Source organism: Ictalurus punctatus, unplaced genomic scaffold (assembly GCF_001660625.3).
Source record: "Ictalurus punctatus breed USDA103 unplaced genomic scaffold, Coco_2.0 tig00006817, whole genome shotgun sequence".
In the NCBI taxonomy this organism is placed as follows: Eukaryota; Metazoa; Chordata; class Actinopteri; order Siluriformes; family Ictaluridae; genus Ictalurus; species Ictalurus punctatus.
In genome coordinates, this window is record NW_026521120.1 from 25,001 (window position 1) to 46,446 (window position 21,446).

General features: G+C 43.3%; 4 protein-coding genes across 6 annotated transcripts in view; 3 read left to right on the forward strand and 1 right to left on the reverse strand.

Moving 5' to 3' along the window:
• gmfb (glia maturation factor, beta) overlaps positions 1–1,186 on the forward strand; it is a 2,821-nt gene extending 1,635 nt beyond the window's left edge. The window contains 4 exon segments of the mRNA NM_001200807.1: positions 112–161; positions 280–362; positions 675–748; positions 941–1,186. Of these exon segments, the coding sequence (NP_001187736.1) occupies positions 112–161; positions 280–362; positions 675–748; positions 941–1,012 (279 nt within the window). The 3' untranslated portion in view covers positions 1,013–1,186.
• Positions 1,187–3,663: 2,477 nt separating this feature from the next.
• On the forward strand, positions 3,664–7,083 carry cnih1 (cornichon family AMPA receptor auxiliary protein 1). Its single transcript, XM_017463365.3, has 5 exons — positions 3,664–3,834; positions 4,722–4,790; positions 6,043–6,155; positions 6,301–6,444; positions 6,794–7,083. The coding sequence occupies exons 1-5, from the start codon at positions 3,754–3,756 to the stop codon at positions 6,819–6,821; spliced, it is 435 nt and encodes a 144-aa protein (XP_017318854.1). The 5' UTR covers positions 3,664–3,753; the 3' UTR covers positions 6,822–7,083.
• Positions 7,084–7,449: 366 nt separating this feature from the next.
• On the reverse strand, positions 7,450–10,688 carry cdkn3 (cyclin-dependent kinase inhibitor 3). 2 transcript variants are annotated; one of them, XM_017463363.3, is made up of 8 exons: positions 10,611–10,688; positions 10,065–10,147; positions 9,887–9,942; positions 9,757–9,801; positions 9,442–9,664; positions 9,311–9,342; positions 9,056–9,159; positions 7,450–8,772 (listed from the first exon to the last, which is right to left on the reverse strand). In XM_017463363.3, exons 2-8 carry the CDS (start codon positions 10,142–10,144, stop codon positions 8,680–8,682), a joined length of 633 nt encoding a protein of 210 aa, XP_017318852.1. In that variant the 5' UTR covers positions 10,145–10,147; positions 10,611–10,688; the 3' UTR covers positions 7,450–8,679. The 2 variants fall into 2 exon arrangements, with proteins under 2 accessions (XP_017318852.1, XP_017318851.1); XM_017463362.3 differs by having other exon boundaries at positions 9,311–9,363.
• An 868-nt stretch (positions 10,689–11,556) lies between these two features.
• On the forward strand, positions 11,557–21,247 carry lgals3a (lectin, galactoside binding soluble 3a). 2 transcript variants are annotated; one of them, XM_053679311.1, is made up of 6 exons: positions 11,557–11,677; positions 13,316–13,333; positions 14,679–15,416; positions 18,554–18,642; positions 18,814–18,970; positions 19,381–21,247. In XM_053679311.1, the coding sequence occupies exons 1-6, from the start codon at positions 11,579–11,581 to the stop codon at positions 19,534–19,536; spliced, it is 1,257 nt and encodes a 418-aa protein (XP_053535286.1). In that variant the 5' UTR covers positions 11,557–11,578; the 3' UTR covers positions 19,537–21,247. The 2 variants fall into 2 exon arrangements, with proteins under 2 accessions (XP_053535286.1, XP_017318848.1); XM_017463359.3 differs by lacking the exon at positions 11,557–11,677 and adding an exon at positions 12,963–13,102.
• The last annotated feature ends 199 nt before the right edge of the window (positions 21,248–21,446 follow it).

A 21,446-nucleotide genomic window follows, 5' to 3' on the forward strand; every position in this document is an offset into this window, starting at 1 on the left:
TAGTACACTGTTTACATGTTTACTGTTAATTAATGAAAGTTTTGCATAGCAGGTTTATTTATTGTGTGTGTGTGTGTGTGTGTGTGTGTGTGTGTGTGTGTGTGATTGTAGGACGTTTCTCCTGATGAGCTGAAGGACGAACTGCCCGAGAGACAGCCCAGATATCCTTTACTACTCTTTTTATCTCTCTCTCTCTCTCACACACACACACACACACACACACACACACACACACACACACACACACACAGCTGTGCAGTGGCTCCTTAACATGAACACATTTGTAGTGTACAGTTATAAATACCAGCATGATGATGGACGAGTGTCATATCCCCTCTGCTTCATTTTCTCCAGCCCAGTCGGTAAACACGCACACGCACACACACACACGCACACACACACACGCACACACACACACGCACACACACACACGCACACACGCACACACACGCACACACACACACACGCACACACACACACGCACACACACGCACACACACGCACACACACACACGCACACACGCACACACACGCACACACACACACGCACACACGCACACACACATGCACACACACACACGCACACTGCTATTGCCGTTGCATGTCTTTGATTTGCTGTGTGTGTGTGTTTGTGCGCGTGTGCGCGTGTGTGTGTGTGTGTGTGTGTGTGTCAGGCTGTAAACCGGAGCAGCAGATGATGTACGCTGGAAGCAAAAACAAACTGGTGCAGACGGTGGAATTGACCAAGGTTAGTGCATCTTCTCTCGTTTCTCATGATGGCGTCCACTGCCTTCCTTCATCTCTGACTCCTGGATTAAAGTAAAAACCGCTCGCTCCTGCAGACGTGTGCTCCTGATGCACACGTCTACGCTGACACGTCAGGCCTGAACTGAAGCGTGTGTTCTTCTCTGATTGTGTGTGTGTGTGTGTGTGTGTGCAGGTGTTTGAGATCAGGAACACTGAGGATCTGACGGAGGAGTGGCTGAGGGAGAAACTCGGCTTCTTCCGTTAAAAAAATCATCCAATCACATCGCAGCAACAATGAACACAACGCTCTGAGAGGAAACCATCATCCATTTAACACTAATCTGTGTGTGTGTGTGTGTGTGTGTGTGTGTGTGTGTGTGTGTGTGTGTGTGTTTTTAAAGAATGCTACACAGATAACAGAAGCTGACCCTGACCAAACTTCCAAACATCACAGAAACTTCATAAAATCAGTCCTCTTTTATTTTTAAACCGTAAATTATTATTATTATTATTATTATTGTTTTTTCAGTTTTAGGGAAATAAACACCGCCTTCCACACGTGAGCAGAGAGATCAAACTCTCACCTGCTGCAGGTGTCTTAGTCACGTTTCTCTCGACAACATCATTAATCACTGCTGAAGATGTAGGACAGTGTCCTAAACGCTAGTGTCACAAATACAGTGCTCATTACACTTACACAGACGAATCAGTATCAGAATCTCCACAAGCAGTGTATTATGGGTAAAACACGCCGAGAATACACACCATGTGCACTCCAACAGCGGAGCAAGAAAGAACGTTTCAATTTGGGACACAGCCAAAATGGCAGACATTGTAGTAAGAACACTAAATAAAGGCAAACGCTAGTGTTTGGGACGGAGCTTCTGACTGATTTACACTCAGCACTGCAAGAAAAAGTGTGTGTGTGTGTGTGTGTGTATACATGATTTAAAAACCACACTGACTGTCGTACAGCTCTCAGCCAATCAGAACACACGATACTGCACAACTGTTTATCATCAGTGTCTCATAACTGACTTTACAAAAAAAATTCACTTCAACCAGACGAAGTAAACTAGGGAACAACCTCAACCTAGGGGACATCACAAATTTAGGGACACTTAATACGAGTGAACGTCTGGGATGAGTTTTTATCATTAGGCCACGTCTCAGAAATAAGGACACTAAGAAGAATATTGTGAGACACTTGAGAACTAGTGACACTGGAGAGTGAGAAAGATTGAAGTTAGGGAACGTTTGAGTAAATTAGAAAGTAGGGAGGAAGGAATGTAGGGAACATGTGAGACCTAGTGAAGAGGTGAAACTCCTGAGTGATTTGTTGTATATCTGTGGACCAAATTTCCCCTCAGTTCCCAACAGCCCTAGAGTTCTTCCCTTCCTGTTAGTGCCCTTTATTACAACAGAGAATAGATTGAAGCACATCCTACTGTTATTAATAATTCTGTAGGCGTGATCACGTGACCAACGTAATTTTTTTCACTTCACAGAGTTTCAGACTCGCTCCTCGTATCCAGTCCAGTGTCGCGGTGTGTGATGTAGTCTTACATTCCCAGTGCATTGTGGGTAACAGAGACAGGCCGCGTGAGCACTGGACAGCGTTGAGTTTTATTAGAACGTAGTCTGCGTGCTGTAGCGTTTGGGACGGAGCCGAGATTAGATGTAACGTGTTGGTGTAACAGATCAGATTTATTCATTACATTCCAGATAAATCACGTGTGCTGTTGATTATCTACTGCGATGATAAACCTGCATACTGTAGAAGAACAACTAGAGCATTAATGTTCATATGGTTATAGCACAGTTATAACACTAATTAATCAACACATTTAAATCATCCTCCCCTCTCTCTCTCTCTCTCTCTCTCTCTCTCTCTCTCACTCACACACCTTCATTTCCTTCTTTATCATCTGATAGTCAGTAAAATATTCTCATTCTTGAATAAACCACATGATGATGTCAGTCTTAAAACCTGTGAATGTGATTCATTACAAAAAACAGCGATGTGTACATTTCTTAGCTTTCAGATAAACACTCAGAAATTGTGTTTTGGATTTTAAATGTTTGTGATATGTAGAATATTTCAGTTATTTTTTGGCCTGTGAAGTCTGTGTTGGATATTTGTACTTTTCCATGGTTTCTACAATGTCTTATAGTATCCACTGTTCCCAATAAAACTACAGCTCATGACAAACTCACCGCGGATTTATCGTTCGTCTTCATCCAGCCCTGAGGCCTTCATCGCTCGGATATTAGCTGTAAATTTGTCTCTCACTTAATAGTGTGAGGAAAGTGATTTGTGTAACCGAAATGATTTTGAAATGTTACCATGTCCTCCTGAATTCTCCTTCACACGGTTTGCTATTTTAATAGAAGACGAGAAGTCAGAATATCCTGTCCATGATTTATTGTTTCTGTGAAAGGTTTCTGATACACAGAAATACATGAAACAAAATGAAAAGAAATAGTGCCAAAAATCCCCCAAAAATTAGGAGTGCAATTTTTGTAAGATCCATGGAGTCTCATTTGAATAAATTTATATATATATATATATATATATATATATATATATATATATATATATATATATATATATAATTTTTTAAAAACTTTTTTACATAGTCAGTATTTTGTAACTTTGTATAGTTGCCTAGTTCGAGAAAGGTTGTTTGTGATGGTACTAATATGCCATATTGTTGTATAAAATAATTAATAAGAATTAAATACACTTTAACTAATAATAACAATACCAACACAAATATTACAATTTTGTTTTGATTCAATAGATTCAAAGTCTCGCGAGATCATGTTTAAAATAAAAACAAAAAACCCCAACGATTTCGAGCGACCAAGAGAACGCGCATGCGCACTTTTCCCCTCCCCGCCCTCCCCTCCCACGCATGCGCAGTTGCGCTTTTCGGCGAGCGGTGACAACGGTTCTCGGGGCTAGCTCCAAGATAGTTAACGTTATAGCTAGCTAAAATAAACATGGCGTTCACATTCGCGGCCTTTTGCTATATGCTCGCGCTGCTGCTCACGGCGGCTCTCATCTTCTTCGCCATCTGGCACGTAAGTGAAATGTGAAAAAATAGAAACTCTAAAATGAATTGAGTGTGTGTGTGTGTGAGAAACAGAGAGAGTGAGTGATGTGGCTGACGGCTGAATGGCTCCGTGTGAACGCGCGCGCACTATTACCCTCGCGCACTACTACCCTCGCGCACTACGCAGTGTGCGTCAGTCTCCGCGCGCGTTCACACTCCGTCTGTACTAGTTAGTGCGGAAGTGCGGATTTGGACCCAGCCTGTGATTTTAATGCATTAATCAGCAGTATTTAACGTTATTTTCATTTCACGGTTTATAATCACATCAAACACGACTTTAATCAGATTTCACACCAGTGAATGTGGATCATTGAATTAATTAATAGACTAAAAGCGGATTTGTTAAATCACGAGCCGGTTAGTTATGCTTGCTAGTTAGCTAATGCTAGCGGTTTAGCTTCGTGTGTATTATAAAATATAATGATGATGATGATGATTTCTTTATTTCTAATAATCTCTCAAACCACAAAAAACCCTAATTAATTACTTAATTTCATGTTGTTTGTATATATTGTATACATGTTTTATAAAGAGGTTTTAAAAATAAATAAATAATGGTTTCTTTTTCTTATTAAAAACACATTAGTGAATAAATGTGAGCGCGAGATTGGACATGAATCTGATCTAATTTATCAATCTTTTATTTATTTATTCAGCTGTCCTTCTGTAAACAGTTTATTTCATTCATCAGTTCTGGAACATTCTGTGGATAAAGTAATAATAACAGGATGTAAAAATGTTCTTCCTAAGCGCAGCATGTGAGGGGTGTAATGTATTTGTATGTATGTAAATGTGGATCTGTATATTATTGTAAGGTTTATTTCCTAAAGCAGAATGTCCATGTTGTTGTTGTAGATCATTGCATTTGATGAGCTGAAGACAGACTACAAGAATCCTATAGACCAGTGTAACACACTAAACCCGGTGAGTTACTGTGTGTGTCTGTGTGTGTGTGTGTGTGTGTGTGTGTGTGCGCGTGCCTGTTCTGCACTCTCTGACTGGTCACTAGCATGCGCTAAATAATACTGTGCTAATCTTCAGTGAGCGCCCGCTTTCAGACACACACACACACACACACACACACACACTAACCCCTCTGTTCTTCTGTTCCTCTGTCTGCGTTTTTTATCTCTTTTTCGTCTCTGATCGACACACAGACAGTTGAGAGGGTGAAAAAGATTAAGAGAGTCAGGCTCGCGCTGAAGGTTGGTACAACAGATCAGCCATGTGTGTGTGAGTGAGTGAGTGTGTGTGTGAGAGAGAGATTTGAGAAGAAATCCAGGTGTTAAGTGAAAGACCTGCAGACGCTTACAGCATGCTGTGTGATTTGCATCGAGTCAGAGAGACTGAGAGCATGTAACACTCATCTGTGGCTTCACCCTGCATGGTTTACACACACGCTCTAACACACACACACTCTGTGTTGTAGTCTCCTCTCACTCCTTCGTTCTCACACCAGAGTAAGCCTGAAACACGTCTGATTATTTCCAGTATAATAATAACAGTAAAGAAGAGGTGGGATTGTGTGTGTGTGTGTGTGTGTGTGTGTGTGTGTGTGTGTGTGTGTGTGTGTGTAGGCAGATTAGACGTATGATTACCTCAGTATGGAGCATCTGTGGGGACGACAGATGGACAGATCTTTCTTTCTTTACGTCATAGACGAGACGGTTAGAGAGAGAGACAGGAATGGGGAACCAGACAGAGAGAGAGACAGGTGTGGTGGACAGACAGTGAGAGAGAGACAGGTGTGGTGGACAGACAGTGAGAGTGAGAGAGAGACAGGTGTGGTGGACAGACAGTGAGAGTGAGAGAGAGACAGGTGTGGTGGTGTATGTAGTCTGTACAGCAGCTGAGTGACTCGTCCTGGTTCAGTATTTTAATCATCTCTCTTTTCCGTCACCTGAGTGACCTGCTTCTCATATGATGACACACTTCACTTATAGCCCCGCCCACAGCATGGCTCCTCCCCTTTCTCGCCCCCTCCATCATGGAGCTGAGCTTGTTTATGGCATTATTCACTGTTTTACTCTTCACACTCTCACTGCTTACACATGTGATGAAGGGGTGTGTGTGTGCGCACTCTCGCTCACTCAGTGTCATCATCTACAGACGAGCGGTGGCCTTTATATAACTGATTATGATTATTATTAATGCCGTGTGTGTGTGTGTGTTACAGCTGGTGCTGCCTGAGTACCTGATCCACGTGTTCTTCTGCGTGATGTTCCTCTGTGCTGCTGAGTGGCTCACCCTTGCTCTCAACATGCCCCTGCTGGCCTATCACGTCTACAGGTGGGCGGGGCTTTCACATTCCAGCACAGTGCTTATTTTGAACAAATCTGAATAAAGCTTGTACGTTTCATTAATCAAAAGTACACAGAAGTGTTGAGCTGATGATGTAACAGTGTGTGTGTGTGTGTGTGTGTGTGTGTTGCAGGTACATGACCCGCCCCGTGATGAGCTGCCCCGGTCTCTATGATCCCACCACCATCATGAACGCTGATATCCTGGCCTACTGTCAGAAGGAGGGATGGTGCAAACTCGCCTTCTACCTGCTGTCCTTCTTCTACTATCTCTACGGGTCAGTTCACCTGCGCACGCGCGCACACACACACACACACACACACACACACACACACACACCCCTTTCCTTGTTACCGTGATAACTGTGCACCGTCCCAAACCTCTGACACTATTTATTACAGCAGTATAGTGGTTTGGGACACAGCCTGTAATGTTCAGGATGTAATGTATTCAGTATTATGCGGTTCAGGACACACCCACTCATTAACACGGTCATGGGTTACATCCCAAATCATACAGTAGTGTACTAGTGAGTGTCAGGGTGGCATTCTGGCCTACTATTCAGTACAGCGCTGTGTTTGAGACACAGCCCGTGACTGATTTTGTGTGCGTGTGTGTGTGTTTAGGATGATCTACGTGTTGGTGAGCTCTTAAACTCCAAAGTGTACACTCGAGTGTGGATTTTGGACTTTGGCCGTCTCTCCTCTCTCTCAGTGCGGCCCTGTTTCAAACGGACTCCCTGCTCCCTAATCAGGGACAATATACAGGACGCATTCTGCCATCGATACAGCCGTGCACCATCATCACACACACACACACACAGAGTACATTGTGAACTTTAACACTATTGACTCCTGGGTTTTCATTGCAGTGCTGTTTATTTGTGTGAAATAAAGTTGTTGTTTTTTTCCTTTAATTTTTATACTGTTTACTTTTTATTTTTCATGATGGAGCTCGTGACTGTTTCTGTGCCAACAGTTTTTTTTTTTTTTTTTCTTTCTAATAAGCACATTTCATTTTCTTTTCTGTAATTAATGTGAATGTATCCTGAGGGGGTAGTGTGTGTGTGTGTGTGTGTGTGTGTGTGTTTAATAATTTTTAATAATTTGAAATGGTTTTAAGAAGTTCTCGCTGTGTTTTTAATCGTACATCAGCATGTTCTGGTCGTGGGATGAGCGGTGTTTTTAATTTAATTATTCCATCGCTGTGATACACAAAGCCTCGGTCGGTAACGTGTCGGCCATTTTGGCTTTGTTCCAAACCCTAGTGCTCACGTTAACGCTGTTGTCAGCTCACGGACTGATCACACATCGTGTCCTCTCCCCAGTATTGTTGTCAGCCATTTTGGTCTCGTTCGAAACCAGAGCTTGTGACTAGTCAGTGTCGGTGTCAGTCACTCATTTTTGGCCGTGTGTCAAAAGTCTTGTGTTCGTGAGCATTTCTGTTTTAAAAGTTAGAACTCGTGAGTAGTTAGCACAGAACACAGAAACTGGCATGCAGTGTGATTGTGTGAGAACGTGTATGAGCGCTAAGGTATAACTAACATTTAAGACGGAGCCAAAATGGTGGATTTTCTTGATTTGACTGAGAGAAGGTGTGTGTGTGTGTGTGTGTGTGTGTACTGGATTTTAAACTGGACTTCAGTTGTTATTTAGCTTTTAAGTTGCGTGACCATATACGTCATTTCTCATCACTAATCACACACACTCCATGTTTGAGTTTCAGAGTCGGTACACACACAGCGTGGGCACATCCGTGTTTTTCCCAGTAGAAGCTCTGGAACACGTTTAGCTCGGATCCTCAATCCGAGTGTAACGCAGTGCAACATTACACCCCACACACTCCACACAGCTCCTGATCTGATCTCACAGTGCAGATCACACCGTGTGTGTGTGTGCCAAATCAGCTCTTTTCACTCCACACACCACAAAAAAACCCAATAAAGTGATTGAGTCTTCTTAAACGCTCGTCTGGAGAGTTTCCTGTCCCTCGGACCCCTGATCCGAGCCGAAACCTAAAACTGAGTTTATGTATTTATGAATATTCCTGGTTTAAAACGTCTCATCAGTGTTTTCAGTTATTTTAGTGTTTGATCCAGACTTCCTGTTCGCAACACGCCCAATTTTTTAAAGATATTTAATCAAGATACTGATTAATGCTCCAGATCTGATCGAGTTTTTATTGAACCAATCAGACACTGGCGTAAAGCATTTAATTATAATATTAATAATAAAGCAGAAAGAGTGAAATAGCGAAAGCGTTAAATTAAATGACACTGATTGCAGTTTAAGGCGCTGCTCAGAGGAAAAACACCTGCTTCACACATGACCCACCACGTGCTACAGGCCCCGTTAAAAAGTATTGGCACCCCTGTGTTCAGAGACGCCACCAGGCATACGTAGGAAAAACTATCAGTCCCATGATGTGAGAGTTTAATATCAGCGCAGCTGGAGATCAGACTCCTCACTACCTCATTAAGCGAGGGTTAAGTATGGAGGATGTGGGGGCGGGGCTATCTGGAGACGCATCTCTCGGAGGCTCTGGATTCTTTGGTTTCCTGATAAGTGGCGATCTTCTCCCGAAACTCGTGCAGGAAGTTGTATTGCTGCGGGGCGGAAGAAGAAATGTGAAATGAGAGGCTGCATGGTGGGTGTGGCCTCTGTCTGATGATGTCATCCTCAGATGTAACACAGGTACTGTCAGTCAGTCGGGCGAGCCATCAGTAACATACGTAACACGATAACCCTCGTTCATTATAGTTACAGAGCCGCGTGGCGATTTCAGCCAATGAGACACGAGCTGTGACATCATCAGTGGGTGGAGCAGCAAAACAGGGTCTGGTAGCTAGATAGATAAATACATAAACAAATAAGGGGGTGTGGCCTCACTTTGACAGTCTGAATGGCTCCACTCCCTCTCAGCTCTCTCAGGATCTCGATGGCTTTAGCAGGCGTCATGGAGACGGAGAGCTGCAGCAACAAACACGCGGCGACTGCAACACACACACACAAACACAGACAGACAGACAGACAGACAGACAGGTAGGTAGGTAGGTAGGTAGGTAAAGCACTGAGAGGAAGAGGATCACTTAGATATATTTAATATTTAAAAAAAAATAATAATAATAATTCAGGAACACTCACTGAGTCCTGAGCGGCCCAGACCCCCATAACAACTGCAACACACACACATACCCCTTATTATTATTAATTATTAATAAATTCCCCAGACTCAGGCACGACATGTATAATTGGCCCCGCCCCCTGAGACTCACTGGATGACGATGCGGCGCTGGGTGTGTAAGCAGTGCTGCAGCTCGTCCAGGATGCGAATGCAGTGGTGCAGCTCAGGAGCGCCCCCGTCAGGGAAGGGCAGGTGGTGCACGCTGAGTCCACTGCGAGTGTAACACTCTAACAAACACGGCACCCTGTAACGCACAAGCTCCGCCCTCTCACACAACACAAACACGTCCTGTACACCATGCGCACACAGCTCGCCTACACACACACACACACACACACACACACACACAGTCATTCTAGAAACCTCCTCAGCTCTGTGTGCGTGTGTGAGAGAGAGAGGAACTTGCCCACATCTTTCTCCAGGTTTCTCCTGATATCCTTATATCTGCATCCTGACAGGACGAAATGGAAAATAAAATCACCAAAACACACACACACACACACACACACACTGATGAGGGATACACACTAGTTTACCTGGTAAAGAGCAAATACCCAGGAACTGTGAGCAGTCGACCACCGACAAGGACAACCTGCGCGCGCACACACACACACACACACACACACACACAGAGTACAGTTCAGCAGGAGGAGCTGTCAGGTGAACTCGACCAGGTACACTCAGGTGTGTGTTAGAGGTTATTTGTGTCCTCACCAGGAGATCTGTAGAGGAGTGTAGGACTCTTCATCACCTCCATCCTCTTCATCAGAGGAATCAAACTCACTGACCCTCATCACCTACACACACACACACACACACACACACACACACACACACACAGAGAGAGTAAATCATCTCTCTATAGTAATGTTCTTTATCCCAGTTTAATTCCTAATAAAAACATTTAGTATAAAATCCGAAGTGTATGACGTTTGTGTGATTATCCCTAACCTTCTTGTTAGCATGTAGCTCTCGCTCTCTCTCTCTCTCTCTCTCTCTCTCTCTCTCACACACACACACACACACACACACACACACCTTTATGTGTTTATACATAACGTTAGCTAGTTAGCTTCCCACAGCTCTACAGCAAGTTTATATGAATCCTGAGAATAAAATAATAAGCTCGCGCACAGGGCTGGCTGTGTTTCTAATGGCAAACTAACACCAACACGACAAAACTAACTTATCACACTTATTAACAGATCGCTAATAATGCTAATCCCGCGGTGTTTAACTGATATTCAGATCATATAATACCGATTAGCGCGCTGTTCCCGTTAGCTCCTACCGCAGCGCTGCGGTGTTTAGATATTTTTTCAAAAAAGCTCAGTCGGGACACGGCAGCCAATCATATTACAGAGTGACTCAGAGACACCGCCCACTCGCTGTACTCGCTCAGCCATTGGCTGACTCTGTAATGACGTTTTGACAATGCGGATTGTGAGAAGGTGTGAGCAGAGCTGCGCAGGATTTGCGCAGGAATCGTTTTTAAAAATCCGAGCCGTATTTTATTAAAGAATGAATTACAGAGAATACAACCAAGAGCATACATAATGTATGAAAACAAAAGCATCGTCAGGGCACCTACTTTACAAACACACAAGAAAGAGAAACGTTTTAACAAATTAAATGAAGATAAATCTTTACAGCATTTACGGTTTTCCTTTCCGTCCACCGCGCATGTTGTGAAAGTTTAATATGAATATATTTAATGTTAAAAAAAGTCTGTTATTATGGATAATATGGGGGTATGGTAGTGTAAACTTCCTTCATTTCCCCTTCCTTGTGAGAAATTTTGTCTAACCATTAATTCATTCGGAAAAGATTGTATTTTCTCTCTAAAGGGGCGTGTCTTCAATATTTTTTATTATGTAATTATCCTAACCACGCCAAGCCTATAGAGTTCAATTTGTACCAAAACTAAACACATAAAGCTACCATTTCGCAAACAAACACAATCCGCCGTGCAAATGAAAACTCGACTCGTAAAGAAACACTAAGCGAATTTCTCACAAATGCAGCTGAGCAACTTCTGCTTCTAAACCAGCAGAGGGCGCTATCAGTCAATGTACACTAGTCTCCCGGGAGGAGCATTACAACTCGGCGTTACACTACACCTCAATACAGTGCAGTAAATAGTGTTTTTATTAAATCCTGAAATAAGGTCTGTGATTAACACAAGCTCAAGACATTTCCATGTTTTATTCTATGACAATAACAAGTTTATGCGCCAATTATCTCGAACCTCAGATGCCCCAAGAGGACATTTTATTGGAAGTCTCTTATTGAAAACATTCAGTGGAGGAAAACTTGGTTGTTGCCATGTAAGTATTACACACCACATAAAATGAAGGAAGTTCATTATAGAATCTTGCAGAAAATCTACCCAGGTAACACACTATTATCGAGATATTGTGGTGTAACTGATCCATGTACTTTTCTAACGGTGAGAGTGAAAACCTGAGAGTTTTGTTCTTGTCATGTAAAGTGTCTTCATTCTTTTTGGAGCGAATTGAGTAATTACTGTTCGTCTAAATTTGATTAAAGTGCTGATTTAAGCATAAAGGAAGTTATTTGTTATTTTGAAAATAAAAACAAGGGGCTAGAAGCTAGGTTGAATTTCTTTATTATTGTGGCAAAATGTTACCTTCACAAACAAAGATTTCTTCAAAAAATTACCTCGGTTTGTGGATTTTATTTATTTATTTAACCTGAAATGGAGTATTTAATTAAATCCTTGAGGTTTACATGATAACAAAAAAAGTATTTTTCTTTTCTACTCTGCTATGATGAGATCTCATGTGCCGTGAGTAATAAGTGTTTTTTTCTTATATTTTATTTAGTTTGATTTTTTCAATATAATATACTGATATATATATATATATATATATATATATATATATATATATATATATATATATATATATATATATATATACACACACACACACACACGTCTTTTCCGTTTTTCTTCTCGTTCTTGGCAGTACTGTTTATGCGTATACATTTGCTAGGGATTATATGTATTGTATGATTTAAAGCTGTATCTACGCACTATTGTTATTTCTTTGCATAAACATTTCAAAATAAATAAATAAATAAATAAATAAAACCACTATTTACTGCACTGTATTGAGGTGTAGTGTAACGCTGAGTTGTAATGCTCCTCCCGGGAGACTAGTGTACATTGACTGATAGCGCCCTCTGCTGGTTTGGAAGCGGAAGTTGCTCAGCTGCATTTGTGAGAAAAGTTTTCCTTCGCAAAGCGGATTGTGTTTGTTTGTTGAAATGGTAGATTTATTTGTGTTTAGCTTTGGCACGAATTGAACTCCAGACACGCCCCTCCCCCAGTCACGCGCAGACGCGTTGCTTTTCCAGGAAGCCACGCCCTCTTTTTCAACACACCAGATCTCTAACCCGATGCTCCGAGTCTCATGGCCGCGCGCTCTTCCTCACATGAGCGTTATCTCTGTGTAAAGATGGCGGTCAGGATTCCCCGCGGGCTGTGAGTCAAACAACACCGCACTGCACGCTGGGTAGGGTGTAGGGAGCGCCGTGAGTACTGTGTTATAGACTATCTAGTGCACCTCGGCAGGGACTAAAGGAGGGGTTGGGACGGGAGCGGGTTATTCTGGTCCCCAGCTCACTTCCGGTTTGTTGTGAGTGAGTGAGGGAGTTGTTAGTGTGTACTGCGTGTGTGTTTGTGTTGAGCGGAAATACAGTGCGGAGTGTGTTCGTGTTAACGGCAGGTACAGCGCGGGTCACTCTTTATAACACCGGGCCTCGTTCATCTCTTCATTAATCTCTTCATTCTGTTCATTAACACTGTTACAGAGCACGCGCATGGACACAATCTGTACTACATTCCTGTGCGCGCGCGCGCGCGTGTGTGTGTGTAACTTTTATACATGTATGATATTAGTGACATATTAATAACATGTTTGTGTATTTGTTCTTCACAGGTCATGTCTGAGTTCTCGGTGAGTTTTGTGTTATTTTATTTCTCTTTCTATCACACAGCATTCTGTCATTTTACAAATCAGAGGTGTTCATTTTATCCTGTTAGTGTCACACACACACACACACACACACACACACACCTGTAAAGTGGACATGAAGAAGGTGACATGGTGGGGTGTGTGAAAGCGTCACAGGTTTGATTTCCTCCAGTCCGACTGGTTCTGACTCAGAAACTCCTCACACTGAACTTTAAACAGCAGTGTGTTCTTCACAACACACACACACACACACACACACGCACACACACAGAGCTGAGGAGGAGGATGCTGCTCCTGAGAGTTATTTATTTATTTATTTAAAGATAGTTGTATGAGACCCAAACCTCGCGTATTCATTAGGAAGTAATATACAGACTCAGTAAGGACGTCCTCTCCACGATAAAGTAGAACCATTATAACTACACAGAGAACCGCATCCAGAACGCTCTCCAAAATTCACCACACGGAGACTCCACTTCCTGCTCAGGGAGCGGGCCGTCCGAATCTCAGCAGCCAATGAGAGACAGGCGCGGTTAATCCGTAAACGATCCGTCTGAAAGCGTAAACACGAAGCTTTAGGAGATTAACAGAGAACGCTGTTTATATAAAGACCGGGTTACGGTTTTGCCGCCGCGGTTATGGTCTTCAGCGTTTCTCTTCTCTTGCTGTATATTTTTGTTCGTTTCTTGAGAAGTTGCGCTCGATGTTTAGGCACAGATTTAATTCCGTAACTCGGAGCGCCGTGTGAGGGGGACGCCTCGCTCATTATCACCGGATTAAAAACCCACGTAATCGCTGATGTGGTGAAGTTTTCTGTGAAAGTAACCTTAAAGTAAGGAGTCTCCAGTGTCAGCGCGGTGTAACAGTCGGAGGTGAAGCTGTAGGTTACACATCTTCAGCACAGAGGAGTTTACTCTCCTGTGTGGTTTGTTTTAGGAGAGAGAAATAAAGAGAATGATGAGAGAAAGACGGTTTATAGCTGCTGTAACGCAAGTCAACTTTAGATGTAGCTGTACAGGGATAAAAGTGACGGGTCGTTCTTTAATGAATAAAATGAGTAATTGTTAGTGAGTTGCTGTGGTGTAAGAGGAATAAAGCACTTGGGGATGTGCTGTTACAGGAAGATAATCAGTTTCAGGATGGGAACAGGAACGCTACACCACCCTGTCACTCAGTACGCCGGGGTCAGGGTCGTGGTCAGGGTCGTGGTCAGGGTCGGGGTTTGGGTTGGTAATGTGACAGCGTTACACACATCACCTCTTTGTGTTTGTGTTTTGTTGACATAAATAAAGCAGAATGTTGTGTGTGTTTTATGTTTCCACTATAGTTAGCTGATGCGATAGGGGATGATGCCCCCAGTCAGGCATCAAAAACAGCACATAACAGGCCGTCAGCACCCGCTGGGTCCTCTTGGCCCGGTGCGGCCCCTGCTGGCCCAGCTGCCCCTGCCTGGCCCGGAGCGGCCCCCAATGCCCCTGCTGGCCCGGCTGCCCCTGCCTGGCCCGGAGCGACCCCAAATGCCCCTGCTGGCCCAGCTGCCCCTGCCTGGCCCGGAGCGACCCCCAGTGCCCCTGCTGGCCCAGCTGCTCCTGCCTGGCCCGGAGCGACCCCTGCATGGCCTGGTGCACCCCCTTCTGTTCCTGGTGCCCCTGCTGCTCCTTCTTGGCCTGGGGCATCCCCAGCTGGCCCTGCATGGCCCGGTGCTGCCCCAGGTGGTCCAAACTTACCCCCCACTGGAGGTCCTGTCGCTCCTGCCCCTGGAGCTCCAGGCCAGTTTCCCAGCATGCCGTCTGCCCCGGGCGGATACCCCACCGGTCCCGGGATGCCAGGACAGTTTCCCGCTGCACCAGGGCAGTTTCCTGGAATGTACCCCTCTCCTCCTGGGGCTCCTCAGGCTCCCTACCCCAACATGCCCTATCAAGGGAACATGTATGGCCCTGGAGGCCCCGGCCATTTTCCTCCCACCACAGGGTATTCTGGAGGAGCGTTCCCACCCCTGCCTTCTGGCGCATGGGGACAACCCACAGGACCCTACGGAGGCCCCTCTGCTCCTGGAGGAATGCTGGTGAGTAATATTCTCTGGTATATTCTAATGGTTTCTGGTGGATGCAATCTTCTGTCTCCTGTATTCTGCTGGATTTAGACTCAGATCTGCTGGTTTCTGGTGGGATTTTGGTGTATTTGTGATCGTGTCTGATGGTATCTGATGGATTCTGGTGGTTCTTTGTGGAGTTGAGCTCCCATTTGGTGTTTTTTGGGTTAGTATGGTCTTTGGTGGCTTTAGGTTGGTGATGGTGGATCAGGGTGGACTTGGACTTCTTTATAATGTGTTCTGGTGAGTTTGGGGTTATTTGTGGTGGGATCTAATGGATTTATAACTGGTCGTTTCTGGTTCATTATGGCTTGTCTAGCGGTCTCTAGTGGGTTGTGCTAGTTTCTGGTGTATCTAGTGGGCTTTGGTGGTTTTTGGGTGGTGATGGTGGGTCTGGATGGACCGAAACTCCTTTATGATGCATTGTGTGGGTTTGGGCTTGTGTATCCGGTGGCTTCTGATGGTTTTGGGTCATTGAGTGTAGAATTCTGGGGGAGATTTAAAGTAAAATCTGTTGTTTTTTGTCTTTCAGCCACAGCCCAGGCCTCCATATTTCTGATCATCACAACGAACAGCGCAGAGTATCTGCAGCCTATACACACACACACACACACACACACACACACACACACACACACACACACACCCCCTTCTGTAATGAAGCGAGCCTGCAGGGTGTGTATATGAAGTTTGAGGTGAAGAAGCTACGTTTTAAATTATATGTTTAATAAGAACACATATAACCTTCTATACAAGCATACACACACACACACACACAAACACACACAAACACACACACTTCCTGCACTCAGAACTGCCCTGATGAGTGTGTGTGTGTGTGTGTGTGTGTGTGTGTGTGTTTTAGAAGTGAAAAGTCCTCCATACACCACTGTACAGTCAGAAACTCCTGGTATAATTAAACCAGAGCGAGAGTGTGTGTGTGTTTTGTGAATCTCTTTCTTTACACTTTATTGCACCGTTTAATAAAACGTTGTGAGACACTCGGGCCTCGTCCCAATCCTGTATGTGATTCCCCCTCGTCCACTTCCCCTTGGATGAGGGCCCTTGGCCTCCATCTTGAGGGCTGGACCAGTTTATGAGTGTAGTGTGTATGTAATGTATGAAATCGTAATAAATAATTAAACCCTTAATCCCTGTGTGTGTGTGTGTGAGGATTATTTATGTACGTGTATTAGTGTTGTATTAACACAATTATCACATCACACACGCTCCTGCTTGTAGAGGACCTTAAATAGGTAGGTATTATTCTAATTAATCTCTCATTATGCTAATTCATTATTTGTTCATTGTGGTTAGTTACTGTTCGAGTTCAGTCTTGGTTTGTGTTGTTTTGGTGTGATGAGTCTGGATTTTCTTGTTCTGTGTGTGTGTGTGTGTGTGTGTGTGTGAGAGAGAGAGAGGAATCTGGAATGGAAGTACTACATCATTGGGTGGAGTTTGGAATGTGGGTGGAGCTTGATCTCATTTTGTAATGTTGACTGTTTTGTTGTCACATCAGTCCGCAGTAACAGGAGGTACATTCTCTGAAGGGTTGTCTGGTTTTTCCCTTTCTGGAATAAATGAGTAAATTGTGTGTGTGTGTGTGTGTGTGTGTGTGTGTGTGTGTTCAGTGCTTTCTTACAGAAACAGTTTGTTTTGCCCAAATAACAGCATTAATATAATCCAGTCAGCTTGTTTTATTTAGTTGTTAAAATGTTCCTTTAGTTGTTTATCCATCCATCCAGTACTTTATAGTTTAGTAGCTTGTTGTATTTTATAATGATCGTGGCACTGAGTCTCGTTTGAATAAATAACTTGCAGTGTTGCGCCACCATGAGGACAGTTTCAGCTCCTCTAGACCAGCCTGGTGTTTGGTGTGATGGGAGAAGACGGGATGATGAAATGACATCAGGGGAAAAGGAGGAATAAAATAAGACATAAACATTGAGGGTGGAACTGGACGTTGAGACGCGATAAGAGAAGTTATGTTTCCTGTTATTTTAAAATCATATTTAATGTTATTTTAAACAACATAAAAAGCAACCATTGAACAACTAAAGGAAATCTGTGTAGAATAATAAATTCTTTTGAATCACATTAAAAGCTTAAAAACATCAGAGAGACGTCTCACCCCCTTTACCCTTATCACCAAATTCGCAGATTTATGAATTACACATACATATGCAAATTTGGGACCGCCCCTGTGTCCTTTTGTTACGAGGAGCTCTCTGATGGACTCGGGTTCGGGTCAGGAGATCGGCTCGGACTGGTGGAGTTACTGTAGCTGTGTGTTTCAGCTCCTTGTCTTCAGAACCTTCCGTCTTCTCCCCAGATTCAGTTTCTTGGAGATACAGTTCTCCTCTAATACGTCCTGGTGCATCGCTCCATCCATGTTTCCTTCACTGACGTGTAAAGCCCCAGAATCGTCTGCAGAGACGCAACATCTCGTGCTCCCATCACTGTGCTTCAGCGTGTGTATGGTGTTCTTAGTGTTCTCGGGATCATACACACGACCCGTCTTTCTCCAGGCGTCGGGAGCTGAATAATTGCTGTGCGGTTCATTGCTTATTGTTCTCAGTGTACGTGTTGTTGCTGCTGCTTTCGGGTCGTCCTGCAACTCATTTCGAGGGACTGCTGCTTTCTCTCTTACCTTCCTTATCATTAGTCTGAGAGTGTGGTGTGAGATCTTGGGAGGTTCACCTGTCCTGGGACAATGACTTGTAGTTGCATGAACTTTCCATGAACTGTTATGGAGTCAGTTGCACTGACCGAGATGTTTAAAGTCTTTGCTATGGCTCTGTCGCTTTTTCCATTCGAGTGTTGTCCCTGAGAACTTTAGGAAGCTCCTTCACCTTCACCATGATTGCTAGCTGTTGTGTGAAATCTTCCCAACAATGGCACGTCTTTTATAATGACACCAGGTGCACCAGCATTTATATCTGGAGCTCGACTTGCACAAACAGATTTGTAATGATAATTGCTTACGTGTAAACGTTGTGATGTGAACTGTAGGGGGCGACAGAGTACATATGACACCATTATCACATCACTCAGGAGCGGCCAAGTCTAATAATGATGTGTGTGTGTGTGTGTGTGTGTGTGTGTTACAGCCAGTACCATATGATCTGCCGCTCCATGCTGGAATTATGCCACGCCTTCTTATCACAATAGTGGGAGAACCTGTACCTGGAGGACAGAGGTAACACACACACACCCTGTTCACTGTATCAGCCATGTTCATTATGGGTATTGGCTTCACTGCAGTGTATTGTGGGAGTTTAGAAGTGTGCAGGATTTTCTCCACTGTCTAGTGAACCAGAGTAGTGAGTGATTAGTGACCCACATTTACGCTCTCTCCTTCCTACCTCAGGTTTCAAGTGGACTTCATGAAGGGAGAAGATGTAGTGTTCCACTTTAACCCTCGGTTCTCCGAGCAGACCATCGTCAGGAACTCCAACCTGTCCGGGTACTGGGGTCCGGAGGAGAGAGAGGGAGGATTTCCCTTCATCCAGGGACGACAGTTTGAGGTGTGTGTGTGTGTGTGTGTGTGTGTGTGTGTGTGTGTGTGTGTGTGTGTGTATGTGTTCGTGTTCACTCAATTTTTATGAGTGAAATTTTATCAAGAAAAGGCAGGACAAAAACAGGATTAAGATGAATGAAGGAAAAAGAAATGATGGATAACAGAAGGATAGAAATGAGATAAAAAGGAAGGAAAGTATAGAAAGAGAGGGAGTAAATGATAAAAAATAATAATGTGAATAATTGTGTGACATTAGAAGGGGTGGGTGGAGTCAGGGGCGGGGCCAGTGCAATGTGGATCAGTGTGATTAAACTACGTTATTAAGACTACAGAACAATTAAACCAGAACTCCGCCCCCTGCACCAAGCCTGGTTTAACCTGTGACCTGTGTGTGTGTGTGTGTGTGTGTGTGTGTAGCTGAAGATCTTGGTGGAGGAGGATGTGTATAAAGTGGCTGTAGATGGAGTTCATGTTCTGGAGTATGAGCACCGATCAGGAGGAATGGACCAGGTCACACTGCTGAGGGTGTACGGAGACGTGACCTTGTACAGCGTCGCCCCGTCCATCATCTAACACACACACACACACACACACTGCTGAGGGTGTACGGAGACGTGACCTTGTACAGCGTCGCCCCGTCCATCATCTAACACACACACACACACACACACACACACACACACACACACTGCTGAGGGTGTATGGAGAGGTTAACTTATATAGCATCGCACCATCCATCATCTAACAATCACATACACTCTCTCTCTCTCTCTCTCTCTCTCTCTCACACACACACACACACACACACACACAGAGAGAGAGAGAGAAATTCTGACTCTATAGAAGACCTTTGCTTTGCTGCATCATTACGTTTATAGAAAGAAGTAAAGTGAGCTGTGAATAGAACAATAAAATTTACGGCTTGAAATGAGTGCAAATGTCTATAAATAGGTTTAATAATCATCTCTGTTATTTATCTCTTTTATTTAGTGGTTTATTCTAATGTTAGAACATCAGATAAACCTGACTAAAATTTTACTCGATAAAACGTCATCAGCGGAAGCTCAGTCTCTGCTTTAACTCGTGTTGAGATTCACTTTCCAAATAAACTTGCAGGTGAAACACAGAACTTTCACACCTTTACAATTAAACACCTAACATCCCGATTCTCGCTCTATAAAACACCACAGACTACACAACACCACTCAATAGTGTGTGTGTGTGTGTGTGTGTATGTGTGTGCATGCTGCATGAACACGCTTCTTACATGTTAGCTGATTTCTGTTTGTGTGAGAAACACACCTTACATAGTGTGATAAAAAATGATCCGTGTGTGTGTTTCTGGCTGTTAGATAAACAGCTGTTAGATGCTTTTGAGAGTGAGAAGTGCCATGAACACGTTGTTGTTGTTATCATTACACTAAATCCATTTCCTGCGTTTCTCCTCCTGTTTATTTCTCTCTCGTCGTCTCAGACTCCGCGTCCCGAAGCCCACAGCTTTATAATCAGAACAGATTTATATTTATATATTTTATTATCTTGATTTCACAGCTGCAGTATTAATGAGAAGCTCACAGCTGGATGATGAAGTGAGTGTAGTACAATTTATTTCTATATGAGTATGAATATGCTGGAATTGTGACGTCTCTGAGCTGCAGCAGCGTGGACACGTCCGGCTAACTCCACACGTCAGGTCACGTATTAACGAGTTAATATTCTGTTAATGACACATCGGATGTGTTTATGAACTGTTCATGCAGAGTGTTCAGTCACTGAGCAAAGTGTTAACTGATCTTTAGTGTAATTAATATATTTACATCCTTACAGATCGTTTACAAAATGAATAAATGATTGACACAAAGTGCAGAAGTGTATTATCAGATCATCATCAACTGAGTTAAGGATAAATACCGGTACGTTTCGGTGTTACAGTAACACTGGTTATTAAATGATTAATAATCTTACAAACTATTAATGATTTATAAACCTGTCACTTTACACTGACTCGGTAAATCATTGCTTAATACTCAGTAATAATTCATCTTAAATGAACAGTTAACTAAGATATTAAATATAGATGAAGAATGATTAACAGAATAATAAATGATTAATATGGACCATAATCGTGTGTTAGTGTGAAGTCTGAGTTTGTTTGTTTTTCAAATTGTAAAATCATAAGTTGTTATTTTGTGCCACTTGAATGAAATGAAATGAACTTTCTTATTGTTTGTTTGCCAGAACCACTGCAGTGCTGAGAGTTTGAAATAAAATATTTAACACTGTATTTGGAAAGAGTGTGATTTGTTATTAGACACGTTGTACTTAACACTGTCCAAAAGTATGTGCACCCCTGACCATCACACCCATGTGTGCTTGTTGAACATCACATTCCACATTCATTCCCCCTTTCACTGTTATAATGCACTCCACTCTTCTGGGAAGGCTTCCCACTAGATTTTGGGGCGTGGTCATGGGGATTTGTG

Excerpts from the sequence above, each read along its gene's own strand:
- cnih1 (XM_017463365.3), top strand. The coding sequence starts at position 3,754 with ATGGCGTTCACATTCGCGGCCTTTTGCTATATGCTCGCGCTGCTGCTC. Across the intron at positions 4,791-6,042 it reads AGTGTAACACACTAAACCCG|CTGGTGCTGCCTGAGTACCT; the intron begins GTGAGTTACTGT and ends TGTGTGTTACAG. Across the intron at positions 6,156-6,300 it reads CTGGCCTATCACGTCTACAG|GTACATGACCCGCCCCGTGA; the intron begins GTGGGCGGGGCT and ends TGTGTGTTGCAG.
- cdkn3 (XM_017463362.3), bottom strand. The coding sequence starts at position 10,144 with ATGAGGGTCAGTGAGTTTGATTCCTCTGATGAAGAGGATGGAGGTGAT. Across the intron at positions 9,665-9,756 it reads AAACCTGGAGAAAGATGTGG|GCGAGCTGTGTGCGCATGGT; the intron begins GCAAGTTCCTCT and ends GTGTGTGTGTAG. Across the intron at positions 8,773-9,055 it reads GAGCCATTCAGACTGTCAAA|CAATACAACTTCCTGCACGA; the intron begins GTGAGGCCACAC and ends TCCGCCCCGCAG.
- lgals3a (XM_053679311.1), top strand. The coding sequence starts at position 11,579 with ATGCGCCAATTATCTCGAACCTCAGATGCCCCAAGAGGACATTTTATT. Across the intron at positions 18,643-18,813 it reads CCTGTACCTGGAGGACAGAG|GTTTCAAGTGGACTTCATGA; the intron begins GTAACACACACA and ends TTCCTACCTCAG. Across the intron at positions 18,971-19,380 it reads TCCAGGGACGACAGTTTGAG|CTGAAGATCTTGGTGGAGGA; the intron begins GTGTGTGTGTGT and ends GTGTGTGTGTAG.